General features: G+C 29.9%; 1 protein-coding gene across 1 annotated transcript in view; it reads right to left on the bottom strand.

The window, feature by feature from the left end:
- Window positions 1-742: 742 nt before the first annotated feature.
- Window positions 743-16,619, bottom strand: part of LOC123659866 (collagen alpha-1(XVIII) chain-like) — a 44,941-nt gene continuing 29,064 nt past the window's right edge. The window contains exons 10-24 of the mRNA XM_045595031.1: window positions 16,215-16,300; window positions 15,087-15,119; window positions 14,440-14,646; window positions 14,068-14,211; window positions 13,018-13,107; window positions 12,711-12,945; window positions 12,304-12,375; window positions 11,430-11,542; window positions 10,602-10,694; window positions 8,663-8,785; window positions 8,362-8,492; window positions 5,653-5,832; window positions 3,989-4,132; window positions 1,709-1,789; window positions 743-939 (exon numbers count right to left, since the gene is read on the bottom strand). Coding sequence (XP_045450987.1) covers window positions 867-939; window positions 1,709-1,789; window positions 3,989-4,132; window positions 5,653-5,832; window positions 8,362-8,492; window positions 8,663-8,785; window positions 10,602-10,694; window positions 11,430-11,542; window positions 12,304-12,375; window positions 12,711-12,945; window positions 13,018-13,107; window positions 14,068-14,211; window positions 14,440-14,646; window positions 15,087-15,119; window positions 16,215-16,300 — 1,805 coding nt within the window. The 3' untranslated portion in view covers window positions 743-866. The remainder of the gene's footprint in view (window positions 940-1,708; window positions 1,790-3,988; window positions 4,133-5,652; window positions 5,833-8,361; window positions 8,493-8,662; window positions 8,786-10,601; window positions 10,695-11,429; window positions 11,543-12,303; window positions 12,376-12,710; window positions 12,946-13,017; window positions 13,108-14,067; window positions 14,212-14,439; window positions 14,647-15,086; window positions 15,120-16,214; window positions 16,301-16,619) is intronic.

The raw sequence follows: 16,619 nt of genomic DNA, 5'->3' as shown, positions 1-16,619 counted from the left end.
TTCTCTTTAGATGCTTTAGTGCTGATTGCTTCCGATATTTCGAATAAACCTATCTTACTAATGAAACTTTACACAATTTATAACATAACAATATTTTAAATTTATTTTTATACAGAAATTATTATAACAATATGACTGATTTTATATTACGAAAATATTGATTAAATTTTGAAACTGAAAAAACTATTCTCATTGAAATATGTCTTTAAATAAATATTCCGTTTTTAGTATTAAAATAGTAAGCATACATTTAGAAGTTATAAATACAAGGAACATTTATTTTAATACTAAATTATATTAAAAAGACTGTAAAAATAAAATATATAATATTATATCTAAGAAAATAAATAAAAAAATAATTTAAAAATATTCATTCAGGAAATTATTCAACACATAAATGTTAAATTATAAAATAATTTAATAAATATTTTGTTATATAGGTAACTCTTAACATATTTAATTTTTGGATAGAGAAACACAGCAGATATGTGTTTATACTCTTAGAAATCTGTTACATTTCTATATTATGATTTAACATTATATAACGTAACCAACAAACTTGATGTTTACTCCCGAATTTCGTACAAGTTTCAAAGTTATTACACCACCGAGATAAAATAACGAATGCCTAAGTTTCGACCTTTATTCAAGTCGAGTGTTTCAAACTTTTAGGTATAACTTAATACGGATTAAACAACATAGTTTGTTTGATAAATGTTAGTTGGAAACCGTTTTTTTTTTGTAACAAATAATTACTTTTTATATTGTCCTTATGTTCCACGAGAATCCTTTTAGAAACAAATCCATTATCTAATCATTTATTTACAGTCTTCACAGTTTTCTTACATTATAATCGAACGTATTATCTATAAAGAATTATATGTTTCATTTCGTTCTTCGATGTCTTTCATGTGATGCGTTTTATCGGATATGTGATATCTGTTGAGAAAACAAAGTTTCTATAAAGTAATTATGGTTATATACGAATATTGCGATAACTTGTGATTTAAAATAAAATGTATGTTCGTTGTAGATAGCATAATTTTCTTATTAAAAATTTGTTTGAATTATTTTAGAAGTTTTAGATTTTGTGGACTACAGCAAACATTCAAATATTTGCCCATATAAAAAATTCTTTTTTTCATATAGTAGGTTACAGCTAATATATATTTATACTAGCCGTGCAGTTGAGTTTCACTTGCATTAAAATGTGTAAGAAACGGCTTCGTTAGAATTTCAATATAATTATTTTTAGAGTAATAACTATGCGTCAAAGCATGGTATTAAATTAATTAAGTGGAGTTTTCTTTATTGTACATCAAGAAGAAAATATTAGATGTAAAATATAAATAAACAATTGAGCCTTATGTACAACTGCTTAAGCTCCCTAAGCTCGTAAGCTTCTAGGGGGGGGGGGGGTTGGGAATAGGGTCGCCAACGCGCTTACGATACTGGTGTTGCAGGCGTCTATAAGCTACGGTAATCGCTTACCATCAGGTAAGCCGTACGCTTGTTTGCCGACCTAGTTACATAAAAAAAACAGGTTTTGTTAGACTTTCAATGTCAGAACTATGGACAGATATGGTCCAGAACTAGTGATATTGGAAAGCACATACACACAGGTAAACAGACAGGCCCAAGGCCCTCATAAAGCCAAGTGTTAGCATTGACCGCTTACGATTATTTAAAAACGGTTAATAGAACTTACTTTGAACGTTTTTTTCTTCTAACTGTATTCACCGGTGTAGCTTCAATACACAGCACGATTAATCTCGTACTGCACGGATATCTGTATAAAAAATAAACAAAATGAAATGTATGAAAGAAGAACACGCTATTCATTCTAGCAATAATTCTTAGAATTTTTACAACCCTATTTTTCAATTTTATCTAATTTTTCGCATTTGATCTAACACAGCATGTAATGAAATATTTGATAAAACAATTTCATATATAGTTCGATACGAATTTTATTTTAAATACCTATGTACAGTCGTACGAATGAGGTATTTTGGGAATGTATAAAAAAGGCTTGACTTTATTACCGATCTGATATCCTAGTGTGTTTCCCAGAATAGAATAGAATAAATATATCGTATTTCCCAGAAATACGATATATTTATTCTAATTCAATCAAATATCATATACGACTAAGAATTGGTTTATTTATTTATTTAGTTAAAGCGTATCAAAAAGGTTTTCCATTCAAAAAAATACTTGAAGGCTATGCAAAACATAATACTAATGGTATAATATTACTACAGCATACTTAATGCTTAAGAAGTATTTATTATTAATAGCATTAATAAATATCACATAAAACGTACATTTATTAAAAACATTACATATAAATCTTAAAAATAACAATATAAGGAGGCTTACTTTATGATCCAATAAAATGACTACACTTTGCTGCAGTTTAAAAATTTTCGTCCAGCTAGTGTATAAATTTGTAATACGTGACAGGAGTCTAAAACGATTCTAAGACGACTGTATGGCTCTGTACCATCTTACTCGATTGTAATAAAATTTCGTGGACAATTTTTCAACGTCAACGGTAGATAGAACGAGCCCCTTAAACTTTCAACTAGGATAAAATAGAACAGGCTTATTATTTTATTCTTTATGAAAACGTCTCCGCTTTAAAGAACATTTACCAAGTATACTGTGTAAGTGTATAATGACGATATTACTTTTAAACGTAATACAAATACAGTTTTATTTGGCTTTAAAAGTAAATATATAAATATACGTTTACGTTTTTTTTTAAATATTTACATGTTTATTTATTTTTATATGTTGATATTTCGTTACGAGATCAATAATCGAATTTAGAGGTTTTTCCGTGATTTCATATGTACACATTTTTTAATAAATAAAAAAAACCATGTGTCAATCATGTCCATTTGTTTGTATGTACTGTTACGATTATACAAATATGTGAAAAAAAATGAATGTACATTAAAATATCGGAAATCGTTTTCATCATCATCAAATCGAATTTACATTACCATAATAAAATTTTGATGTTCCAATTCCAATTTAAGAAAATGAGAATGAAATTTTTGAGAGTACGAGCATATTGTTTTATTGAGCTGTGGCGAACATGATGACCTAAATACGACATAGGTCACAGAGGAGCTTCAGCGGTTATTTTTCTGTTACATAAGTCATGTCATAAAGCTATGGCTCACGATCGCTTGCTTTAAGTGCTAGCGGGATCTGAAGGATTCACTATCTATATTATTACACGAAACATTACTCAATAAGTTAAAGCTTTACTTACTTCTGAAGAATTTTCTTTAGTAAATTTCATTTTTGAAATAACAATATTTTTGTGCAATGTTTTTAAATATTCATAATATTTATTGTTTTTAAATATATATTATATTTTTAAATATTTATATATTACTATTTATATATAATTTTCAATCCATATTATCAACCGCCCAGGAAAGGATTTTTTTTAAAATAGTTTTAAGCAACTTCCAAAAAGGAGGATGTTATCAATTCGACTGTACCTACTTTTTATGTATGTGTGTTTGGGTTTTTTACTCGGTAGATTGATTTCGATGATTTTTAAAAAAAATGATGTTTGTCATGTGGTCTCATTTAAATTTAATCAAAATCTGACAATAACTTTTCGAGTTACATTTAATAATGCGTATTTACTTGACTATTATTTCGTCGACCTACGTTGTATTTATACCTCGTAACTTTTAACTAGTACCGATTTTCATGATCCTGGTATCAATTGAAATTTGATGGTTCTTTTGTAGTTCCATTTAAATTTGATCGAGATTTGACAATTCATTAAACTTAGATTACGCATATTTACCCGACAAGTTTTTCTTCTACCTACGTTGTATTACTTGTCGATTAGATTGGTTTTTTGTTTGCGAGCAAACACAATTATATATAGATACAATTTTATTGTAGACCGCTAAAATATTTAATTTTTTAAATATTATTTTTGTTGTGTACTTACGTTTCTTGGTCAAGTAACTTGTTAGACCGCAGTGAGGAGGCAAGTCCGAACTTGCTAGGATTGCTTGTGTGCCACGCGTCACAGAACGCATCCATGGCCGGCTCGCCCGTAGGAGTGGCACCGTGCCATACTGCTTTTGTAGGCCTAAAAAAAACAATAAATTGAATGAAAGTTGAAATATCATAAGGGGCAAATTCTAAAAATATTTCTCTATTATATGGATGTTTTGCATAGATTCTTAGGGTAAAGTTACAATGTGACATTATAGTCACATACTAATTTTTTTCGTGATAGTTACTCTGGATATCTTTGTTAATAAGTATATTGACAGTTTTGAATTTTATCTTCTAATATATAAAATTCTCGTGTCGCGGTATTTGTAGTTAAACTCCTCCGAAACGGCTTGACCGATTCTCATGAAATTTTGTGTGCATATTGGGTAGATCTGAGAATCGAACAACATTTTTTTTTCATCACCCTAAATGTTAAGGGTAGTCACCTCTATTTTTTTTAATTATTAGATAAATTATTTATTTTTTATTTTATTATGATTTGGCGTTGAAAAATACATACAATCCTAAATTTTCACCCTTCTACCACCGACTCCTATTTCTAAATAGCGTTTAGCGGCAAGACAACGTTTGCCGTGTCAGCTAGTTCTTATATACAAATCAATGTAAGAAGTATCATTAACAAAAATACATTGTAGTATAACGCCTGTAATACTAACTTCGAATAAATTCTAACAACGAATACTAAACTCTAAAAGAAGAGGAGGAATGTGAGATTTAAATCGTCCTCAACATATAAAGCATTTCCAATAAAATTTTAAATTCGTTGTTTAAGTACTTCTTATTACATATACATTAAAACGCTGTTATCATACCTGCTGAATTCAGAAAAATAATGTTTTCAGATAAAAATCTAACTAGGAACTGTTTAGTAATTTGATTCTGGTATTACATAGTGCACTAACATTAAACAAAGACATTTATTGTGTGCACTACAACTACACATTACGCCAGCCGTTAATCAATTAAAAATATAATTAGTCGTATCACATGGCATATAATATCGCATAAAATGCACTATCTACAATAAAATTCAGTATCGAACAATGTTTATTGCCGCGATCAAAATGGATGTACCTTTGTACGATAAGTCCTCCCTAATGTGTCCTTTCAATTAATGACATAATTAATGTTGTTTCGCGTTAGTGTAGTCTTAGCATTAGTCATCGTTAATTCGATGTACGTCATTACTAGCCCTCGCTAGGAAGATACATAGTTATTTTTTTTTCATTGCATACATATTACATTTCTGTATTTATATTTATTATTCAATTTGAATCAACTATTTACTAAAAATAAAACCAAATTTCACAGATAAGCTAATAACAAGTAAGTTATATTTTATGTTTGAATTTAATTAAAATAAAATGAAAGCTATTCATAAAATAAAATCATTGTAATATATAAATTTAACAAATTATTATTTGCAGTTAAAAGCACAATTGCTTTTATGTTGTACTTATTTTCGTATTATTGGTATTCTATGATATTATTCTTCAACAATAATTCTTATGAATCATTTTATGAATAAAATCACTTACAATAATATTATACATTGCAATACTTTACGAAATGCACACAACTATAACTTACCAATCAGAATCTGTCATCACATTTTTGCCATTGAAGCTGTAAATCTTAGGCGCATGCGTGAACAGTGCACCTGATCCGTCAAACATCTCTCCCCACGAGTTGAACAGCATGTCACCTCTTATATTCATCACTGGCGTTTCTCTATCTACCCAGCTGACTATAGCGTCGATGTTTTGAACTCTAGATAAAAAATAATTTACACGTATAATCATTATAGATTATAAATCTTAAGACCGAAATAGCAATTTGTTTCGTCCGTTTTTCTTATGGAATCATAATATTTTACATGTATTTTTATATGTCACTGGAAAATTAATATAAAGTTTACTTTATATAATAGCCGAAGTTCCGATTCTTCTCGTATATATATATATATATATATATATATATATATATATATATATATATATATATATATATATATATATATATATATATATATATAGATAAAAAGAGAAAGGTCACTAACTCACTCATCACGAGAAATCAAAAACCGCTGGATGGTCTATCCATCCAGGTTGGACAAAGATAAAATTTGGCAGGGAGGTAGATTATAGTTAGCAGACGTCCGCTAAGAAGGGATTTTACGATATTCCACCGCTAAGGGGGTTTAATTGGATTTGATAGTTTATATGAAACACACACACAGCCTGAAAATAAAACTAAAAATGTGGTGTATAGAGAGGTTTTATAAAAATAACTATTAAATTTTACTAAATTGTGCCTTTTAAAAAGTTACTCAGTCTGATAAGCATTTCAAGTGACTGAAATAAAAAAATAATTTGCGTTAAACATCTTAATAGTAATGCATATCTTCATAACCACGCGGACGTAGTCGCGGGCAACATTTAGTGTATGATAAAACAAAGTCCTCAAAAGTATATGTGATCGATTCGCTCAAAATTTACTGAACGGATTTACATGCGGTTTTACCATTGGAGAGAGGGCTCCACCATTGGCAAGAGGAAGGTTTACGGAACGGCTAAGCCGATTTTGATGAGAGTTTCACTGGAAGTTTGCCGGGAAAACTTTGTGACATACTAATTTCAACGCGGGCGAAGCCACGGGCACAGCTAGTAGTTATATATAAATACTCTTAATAATTAAATAAACGTATATTATTGCAGATTTTAGATGATTTGAATATATTTTAGTGGAAGAATAATTACGTCTACAACTAGCAATTAAGTCTATATTTGGGTTATTTATAACATAAATAAAAAATTATAATTTATGTAAAAAAAAAATAAAAAAATTATACAGACACGATTCGTTTATTCTCTGACAATGAGTCTTAAAATAAAACATACAGACTAAAATACGACTTCTTTACGCGATTTTTATGAGATACAATTATAAAGACAAAGGAAAAATAATTTTATAAAATAAGCAATAATGATCGTTTGTCATACAAAAGTGACGTTAAGTTGATACTCGATTTCATTTTATAATTTGACAATATTACAAAGCTTTAAATAAACGTAATTTTATATGGATATAAATAAATGTACTTTGCACGACTTCAGTTAAAATGTTTCAAGTAATTCGATGAACTTAGAGGTTCTACTTCAAGTACTAGAAAAGTTCAAGATGAGTTGTATTTTTGTCGCATCAAAAGATTGTTAAAAGAAAATAAAATAAATATGAAAAGAGAGATTTTTACAGATTACTTTTGTGCACAATATTTTATTTATTTATTTATTATTTATTTATTTATTATTTATTTATTTATTTATTATTTATTTATTTATTTATACTTTATTGTACACCACAACTACATTTTAAATAATAAACACATTTAAAAACATTTACAGACTGTGAAGTACAATGGGCGGACTTACAGCTATTTAGCCATCTCTTCCAGACGAACCAAATTTTAGACAATAAACTCAGTTGAAATGGAATAAAGAAAACCACGCAAAATAATTTGTTTATTAATTTTAAGTAATTACTATTAATATATAGGTGAATATTTATAATCAATACGTTAGAGATTTTACATTCAAAATGATTAATTTTTGTTTTCACATTCTTGCTTTCGATGTTATTCATATAGCACTTTAACCGACTTCCAAAAAAGGAGGAGGTTCTCAATTCGACTGTATTCTTTTTAATGTTTATTCGGATTTACAATGAAGCAGCTTAATTAAAATTGATTTAGATCAATACACAAAATATTTCCTAGAAGTCTTTCTATACTATTATATTTATCAAAATTCGTTTTTTTTTTATTTATATCAGTTTTTATTTGTTTTCTTTGTTCTATTAAATTTCCATCGACTTCAGTTTTCTATATCTTTGATGATGAGTATGATAAGTAATACATTATAAAAAAATACGTATTTTCAGACACAAATAAACTTATATTTAACATTTACTTGGTAGTGCAGCCCGACTGGGAACCGGACCTTACGGGTTACAGCTAAATAATACTGCTTTCAAGCAGTGTTGTGTTCCTGTGGTGAGTAAAGCTTACCATCAGGTGAACCGTACACTTGTTTGCCGGTCAAGTTGTATAAAGACCAGCTTGTAAAAAAAAATAGGGTTTATTTCAATACACTATAAATGCATATACAATTTATAAATGGGTTGTGAAATTTTTTTTTTATTCAACAATTATATTAAACTTAATAAGGCTATATATTTAAAAGACGTTAGTAAAATCGTATTTAAATGTTCGATATTTAATATATACATAATTTAGTTTACCTTGAGGCAATAAATGCATGGAAGTTTCCTTCGAAGCCAGCTCTTTCAGCCTGCCTATGACAGTCGTAGTTAGTGCTACTCACGCCATGCAAGTCACCTGTGTGAGGTTCGTTTAGTGCCACTAAACGCAACTGATGAACGAAAATTCAGTATTAATAACGACTGTATTCATATTATAGACACACTATACTATACCACTACATATTGCTTATAGTTTGGTATGTTTTGTATACTTTGATTTATGTTTGTATACATATAAAATATTTAAAATACGTAACAAGTTAATAAATTATTTACTTACCACAGGACCTCCACCGCCGGAGTTCTTGTTGTGAACCAAACTTGAAGTTTCCAAAATGCTCTGTAATGGAGTTAGAGTCGGACCTTTTCCCAGCGGACTCTGAACTTCCAGAAGAGATCCCATCTATGAATAAATCAATATTAATAGATGATAGTATTTATGTACGTTTAAGTGAACTTCCCATGCTACTTAAATTAAGTGGGTTTTTTATTTTATACCTTTTTTATTTTTATATATAAACTACGTGGATTTTCCAAAATGTTGTTCTTGTATAATTTTGATGTTGATAAGATTAATTGTAATCAATTAACTACTTGAAAGCAAATTTAAACTCAAAACCGTCTTCACAATTCATCGTTTTATATTCACTGTACAAAAACTTTATTGACTTCTCTTGCGGTTTTACCAGCGTTGATTTTAAATAATTACAAGTTTAGATGACAGATATGATTATTTTTCTACCATTAACAGTAACTGAGGTAGGGCACAGCAGGAATTTCCTGCTCAAAATATGGAGCAGCCCGACTGGGGTAGTACCTCGACCTTACAGAAGATCACAGCTAAATAATACTGTTTTCAAGCAGTATTGTGTTCCTGTTGGTGAGTAAGGTGACCAGAGCTCCTGGGGGGGATTGGGATCGGTAACGCGCTTACGATGCTTCTGGTGTTACAGGCGTCTATAAGCTATGGTAATCTCTTACCATCAGATGAGCCGTACGCTTGTTTGCCGACCTAGTGATATATAAAAAAAGAAAAAAAAAATCGCAACAAAACTTTACACCCACAAAACCTTTAACAGGTTATCAACCACATTAAATAACGACATTAGTTTGCTGACAAAAAAATTGGCTCTATTTTATTAATACAATAAGGTATCTTATACTAATTTTATTAATAAGAAAGATTTGATTTTTTGTTTGCATAGTATATGCTCCGTAACTGCTGAACCGATTCGAAAAATTATATCACTGTTGGGAAGCTACACTATCAGCGGGTGACAAAGGCTATTTTATAAATTATATATATATATATATATATATATATATATATATATAATTTTTATTAAATACCCGTGAAAAGTTGGGGAGGGATGCTAGTTAAATCTTTTCTCATACAAAACTGAACAAAACGTTAAATGTAACCAATATTTTCCTGTCAACTTTAAGCAATATCATTGCGATCACATTTCGCTAATACTTATCCTCGAAAGCTAAAGTTGAATTTTAAATTTGAGATTCTCTTTTACAGCGTCGTATCCTCAAAATGAATTTTCTGTAACCGAAAGCCGCAATAAAGGGAAACTTTGTTAAAATGAATCTACGTAAATTTTATTATTATCTAATAAATCGAATTCATTCATCCAAAACTCATATAACATTTAATTTGATTTTCAATTAAAGCGACATTTCAATTAACAAACCACAGCAACACATTATTATAATATAATATATTAAATTCTCGTTTTGCGGTGTTTGTTACCAAATTCCTCCGATAATATGTATAAAATTCTTCCCAACAATAAAAGAATTTTTCAAATCGGTTTAGTAGTTTCGGAGCCCATTCAATGCAAACATACAATCAAATATTTCCTCTTTATATTCTTAGTATACATAAAATAAGCTCTACTTAATAAGCAATATACGGAGGACAGTATGAACAGCACTCAAATTCAAAATTAAATATATCTTTAGTGAAGTAAGAGTCGGCCTTGGTATTCAATTTAAAATTCAAAAACAAAAATTGCTTGCTAGCACCACAATTATGGCAACGTATCAATCGCTAGCCAGTAACATAAAACAAAACAATATTTTTTGGATTAGTTGTAACTGAGAGGCTACAGTTAAAATAAGGCTGGTTGAATAGCATACAATCAGGAACTCCTAGTCTATGTTACCAAATTTAATTTACCACACGTATAATATGTATGTATATTACTCACGGCGACGTACTGCCATCCCTTGTTGACTCGTAAGAGAAGGGCTTGCTCTCGTAACACATAAGCCAATGTTCCTCTTGGACTGTTCGTTCCCAACTAAGCAAAGAGAATACGTCTAACTTTTTAAATGAAATGTTAAACTTATTATTACAAATTAATTTGATAAAATAATATTTTTAATGAAGAAGTAATCAAATTATATAAAATACGTGACAAGAATGTACATTTTAGGTTGTTAGGACATTCTGTGCATTATCAAAAAAAAAAAAAATGGAACCACACATAAAACCTTCACACATGTTTAATACAATTATCTACGAGATCTGATATATACTTGAAAATGTATTACGGCACATTAGGATTTTCCTTAAGTTAATATCGCGAAGTGCGTATAAAATGTATCCTTAAATTTTTGCTTTAGTCGCGATCTGAAAGTAAAGTAGAGTAGAAAGTCTGATTGACATTATGTTAGAGTATTTTACTAACGTAAATGTTTTAACAACATCGTCATCAATAAAACTTTGCAACTATATATTTCATCTAAAAAGTTATAACAAATGACAAAACACAAAACAGCACAAACCAATTATTATTTTTATAGATTGTTTAATACTTTGTTCAGATAAATAATACTGCTGACGTAGATATTGCTGTTGTGATACTATGGATTACTACTAGGGAAGGTTAGGGATAAAGACGGCAACGCGCTAGTGATTCTTCTGGCGTTGTAGGCGTCTAGAGGCTACCGTCATGGCTTACCAGCATGTGTGCACTTGTTAGCCGACTTAGTCGTAAAAAAATACAAATATATTAGAGTTAGTAGTTATTTACCCGTAGCAAAGACTCCGTAGATTTAAACAGTATGGTGCCAACAATCGTTCTCCCGTCATCTTCGTCATCAAAGTCAAAATTTTCCGCTAGCGGATCAAGTGGATCTCGAAAACCTGTATCCAATGAAATAGTGGTTTAGATTTACCACAATTTCACGTATAATCAATCATTTAGTTAGTTCACTTATTAAAAAAATCCTATTTTTATTGGTATGCATTTTGTGTTACTTGTGGTTGTTAATTAATATCTGCACAAGAATGTATATTTTTAAAGTAAAGGTTAAGGCTAAAATTATCAAAGTTAAAGTTACATACATAATTTTGTTAGATATATTTCTTTGTTAAGTAGTAATGTAATATGTTTAGAAGTAGTATACGATTATCATAATTGTTTATTCACTTAATTGTAAGATATTAATAATCAATATAATTAACAAAAAAAAAAGGATTTATCAGTGGTTTAATTTTACTCATTTAATGGTACAAAAATTATTAAAAAAAATTCATGATCAATGAACATTTAAATTTTAGGTGAACGATTATTCGAAATTCGAAGACAAATTATGACATATCGAAACACTGCTTTGCTCTACTACAACTGTACACATATGTTCTTGATTCTGAAAAATAAAAATAAAACAGATATATATTTGGAGAAGGACAAAAATTCTAATGGATACAAAAAAAATCGTAGCTTCTATTTTAGTTATACCTACTTCAAAAACTTTTGTTCTATAACAGTTTGTGGAATTTAAACTCTTTGGACGAAATTAAAGGAATTGAATTAAACTTATAATAAATATTCAGCATTCCTATATAAAGACAGTTGAATAAAGCTGCAGTCTTATTAGGTTGGTTCAAAACTTCTTACTTACCAAATTGTTCTTGCCTGAGCTGCATCAAATTGTTCAAGTTTCTTAGAATTTGTAACGAATCCCTCGGTTTCCCTATACAAAATAAAACATCGTTAAACTTTTTTTATTTCATTAAAATTCAATCCATTTTTACATTTTTTTTTTTTTTTACTATTTATCAGTAATATTGTTCACATAATACTGAAATAATTCAGAAGCACTTAATACATCTGAATAAAAATTAATCGTCGAAAGTTAAGAGCTTGACTTCTGAATGACTACAGAAAATTTGATAATTCATTTTTTTTTTTTTTGTTTTCATTATTGCCATGTCAAGGTTTACATAAAACAAAATTTGAAAAAAAATTAGGAAGTTTGCAAGGTATACTAATTTTATATTACAATAGTAAGAAAAATGTGATCCTTACCTAAAGACGGTTCGTTTCTATTAATCCCCGGACTATCAGTCAACGTGTCACTCGGTTCGTTGGTAAAAGCACCAGGGGGCCCGGGAGGCCCAGGAGGCCCTGGGGGGCCAGGTACAGGAAGATATTGCATGCTAGTAGCTGGCGCCCCCGGTGGCCCAGGTGGGCCTCTCGGTCCTTCTTTCCCTGGAGAACCTTGGGCCCCATCATACCCACGTTCGCCTTTCTCACCTTTTACCTTTTATATAATATATTGCTATAGTAATTTATATAATTTCGATGTATCAAACTATTTCGATTTATGATAAACCTTTTCGAGGTCCGCTGCCGTGATTCCAGAGTCTCCCTTTTCACCTTTTGGTCCCGGTGGGCCGGGCTGACCTGGCGCGCCCGGCGGACCCTATTAAAATCAAAATATTACGCACTTTGTCTTTTATGAATTAATTGGTATTGGCAACCGAAGCCTATTTTTAATAAATACAATGTATAAAAATTATACTTTAACTAGCTGACTCGGCAAACGTTGTCTTGCCGCTAAACGCTATTTAAAAATAGGGGTTGATCGTAGAGGGTTGAATATTTTGGGTTGTATGTATTTTTTAATATTGTATCATAAAAAAAAAAAAAATTATCTAAAAATTAAAAAAAATATATTTTGTGGTGGACAACCCTTAACATTTAGGGGGATGAAAAGTAGATGTTGTTCGATTCTCAGAATATGTACACAAAATTTCATGAGAATCGGTCAAGCCGTTTCGGAGGAATTTAACTACAAACACCGCGACACGAGAATTTTATATATTAGATAAAAAAATATACTATAATAATGTTCAGAATTTAAACCTACATATTTTATATCATTATATATTTTACATTTATACACGTATATTATACTATCTTGATTATTTATGTATGGATATTTGTATGTGTGTATGCGTATGTATTATTGAATCTATCATACACTATTTTTATTTATCCTTAAGAATATTGTACGCTATATCGTGTCCTGTGCCCAAAGGTTATCTGGAAGAAATCGCTCTTCAGCGATAAGATCGCCTTTGTACATCTTTTTTTTTTTGTTACTACTGTTTGTTCATATTTTGGTGTGCGATAAAGAATATATTATTATTAATAAACGCGCTTTTTGTTACTAAGAGTGAAATTTTCATAATAAATTTTATTTACTTAATCTATCACATAGTTAAAAAATTATGTTTTTCTTTTTTGCGTTATAAATAAGACGAAAATTATATTTGTGTAATACAGTTTTGTTATTTTATAGTACAATACGTTGCAATGTTTTATTTACAAAAACTTCCTTCTGATTTACAAAAGATATTAATGTGATTTCTAATCTTACCGTCCATCCTGGTAACCCTATGTCCCCAGAATGTCCATTTGTTCCAGGTGAGCCAGGAGGGCCGGGAAGCCCCGGAGGCCCTCTAGGCCCAGGAGCTCCCGGATGACCTCTTTTGCCTCTAGGACCAGTTTCACCCTTATCACCCTATTAACATATGAATTATAAATCTATATAATTATGTGTTTTATAAATATGTTAAATAAATAATTTTAAACAATATAATTTTTTTTAATAAAAATCCATTTGCTCTTTTTCGTCTTTTGATATGCTATTTGTTATTTTTATATTAAAAAGCAGATATACTAAACAATATTATAAATTTGAAAAAGTATCTGTCAACTATTATGATGTATATAAATTTTAGAATAGAACCTTTGTCATAATAGTTGCTTCTTCGCGTGATATAGCCACCGGTCCCGGTGGACCCGCGTCTCCTTTGTCCCCTTTTGTTCCAGGCAGACCAGTATTTCCTTGAGCTCCTGGTAAACCAGACGGTCCGATGTCCCCTCGGACGCCAGGTTTACCGTCTGTGCCAGGAAAACCTTGTGGGCCTTCCATTCCTCTGCTGCCCTTTTCTCCCTGTTTTAAAGGTTTTATTTAAAATTAATTGTATTTCAATAAGTCTTGATGATAGATATTAAGTTTTCTTTTTATTTAATTTTAAATATTAATTCCTTGGTGAAATACAAAACCTTAGTTTCATTTTACATTCAAAAATATTAAATAAAATAAAAAAAAAATAACTTTTGTCTCTGTTAGTGACCAGTAAAGAGTTTCAAAAAAAAAATAAATATAATCAAAATGCCAAACAAATGACAAAAAAAAACAGAGCCTATTTTACAAAATAATGTATTCATTCAGGTTATTTGTCTGCGAACTCATTATTATGTATGAAAATTATCGTTCCGCTTTCCATCTCATCTCGCACCAGTTTCTAAATTGAGGGGCTAAAAAGAAATTCTAGAAAAAAATATATACCAAAAATGCTTTTTTATATTTACCTACATTTCAGTAATTACCTTTTCACCCTTGTCGCCTCTGTCGCCTTTCAACTTCACAACTTCACGTGGCCCTGGAAACACACGTCATTCATATTCTACGTAATTTATGGGAAACTCGTAAAACAAAGAGTTATTAGTTGAGTGAGCTGAGACGATATGTGTGCTTTTTAACTTATGTGTTTGTGGTGCGTAAGACTCTGAGGTTACCAAAGTTTAATGCTTATGAATATTTATCAAAGTTATGAATAATTACTCAAAGTTCATAGAGAATGGGCGTTTTGCTGTATCAATTTGATGAGTCGCGTATTATAACTTTCTCGAATTCAGCGCATATTAAAGCCTACATTATTAAACATTTTCTATTAAACCGAGTTCCTTGTCCATATTAGCTTTATATAAATGTGAAACAGTTCGTTTGTAGCGCTGAGTTTCGATATATTTCTATGGATAGAATCGATTAGTTACTGTTTTTGTCTAACGTCCTATTATATAATGTTTCCAAGGCAATAAAATCAATAAACGGGTTGTTTACTTAATGTATAGGCTCAAATAGATTATTAGGGCGTGTAAAGCAAGTAAATACAATCTCTATCCCTTTTTGGTATTAATAAGGTTCATAAATATATTTCTATAGTTAGACAGAGTTCTTTGAAGCAAAGATATCATTTAAGAAGAAGAATTCGAAACTACACAATTAATCGCTATTACAATTAGTGAAGAGTCCTAAACAAAGGTAACTAATGTATGAAATTAATAATTCATGAATCTTGACCCGGATTCGTGGCAAGTTTGTTGAAATTTCGACCGAATTCTATTATGTATGAAGTGCTGTTTGGTTTGAAATTGTTTTTCTTAGATACTAGACTATTCACGTGGTTACGTTTTCATTTATTACTTTTTTCTCCTATGAGATGTATCGAGATCGTTACAGTTTGCCTTATTTCTGATTAATGTTCATTTGATTATTATGTATCTAATGGTAAAAAATAATTTAAATTCGTTCAATATTTTCAATCTTGGTCCATAAAAACAAAAATGATATAATTCTTTTTTTTTGTATCTTTCACAATTATACCTATTAGTAAGTAGTACTTAGTTCTATCAAAAATAATATTTAAACAACACCTAATTGAGAAACATTATCACATTACCTAATTGAGAAAGGTCAGTTATTGAATTTTCAGAAATTCCAAGAACTGTGGTTCCTGGAGGTCCTGGTAGTCCTCTAGCACCTATAATAAAAACTTACTTTTAATATGAAAATATAATTATTTAAGTAATGAAAAAGATAATTGATTTTTTAATGAAGAAAACGAATACACGACATTGAATTTATAAGAAAGCTTGAGTCACAAATGTAAATGAAATGAAATGTACCGAGACAACTTTGTCGATACGACGTCGATCGACCAATCCAAGTGCGGGAGTAATTCGTGAATAAAAACTTTCCACGCTAACTCGAAATCATAACAGTAAATAATACGCGAACTGAACACTTTGAAATCTAGACGCAATAACGACGAAATAAAGATTTTCCGAATACTTACCGTA

This window comes from Melitaea cinxia, chromosome 14 (genome assembly GCF_905220565.1).
Source record: "Melitaea cinxia chromosome 14, ilMelCinx1.1, whole genome shotgun sequence".
Lineage (NCBI taxonomy): Eukaryota > Metazoa > Arthropoda > Insecta > Lepidoptera > Nymphalidae > Melitaea > Melitaea cinxia.
Note: the sequence above shows the minus strand (reverse complement) of the source record. Positions and strands in the feature narration are given on the sequence as shown.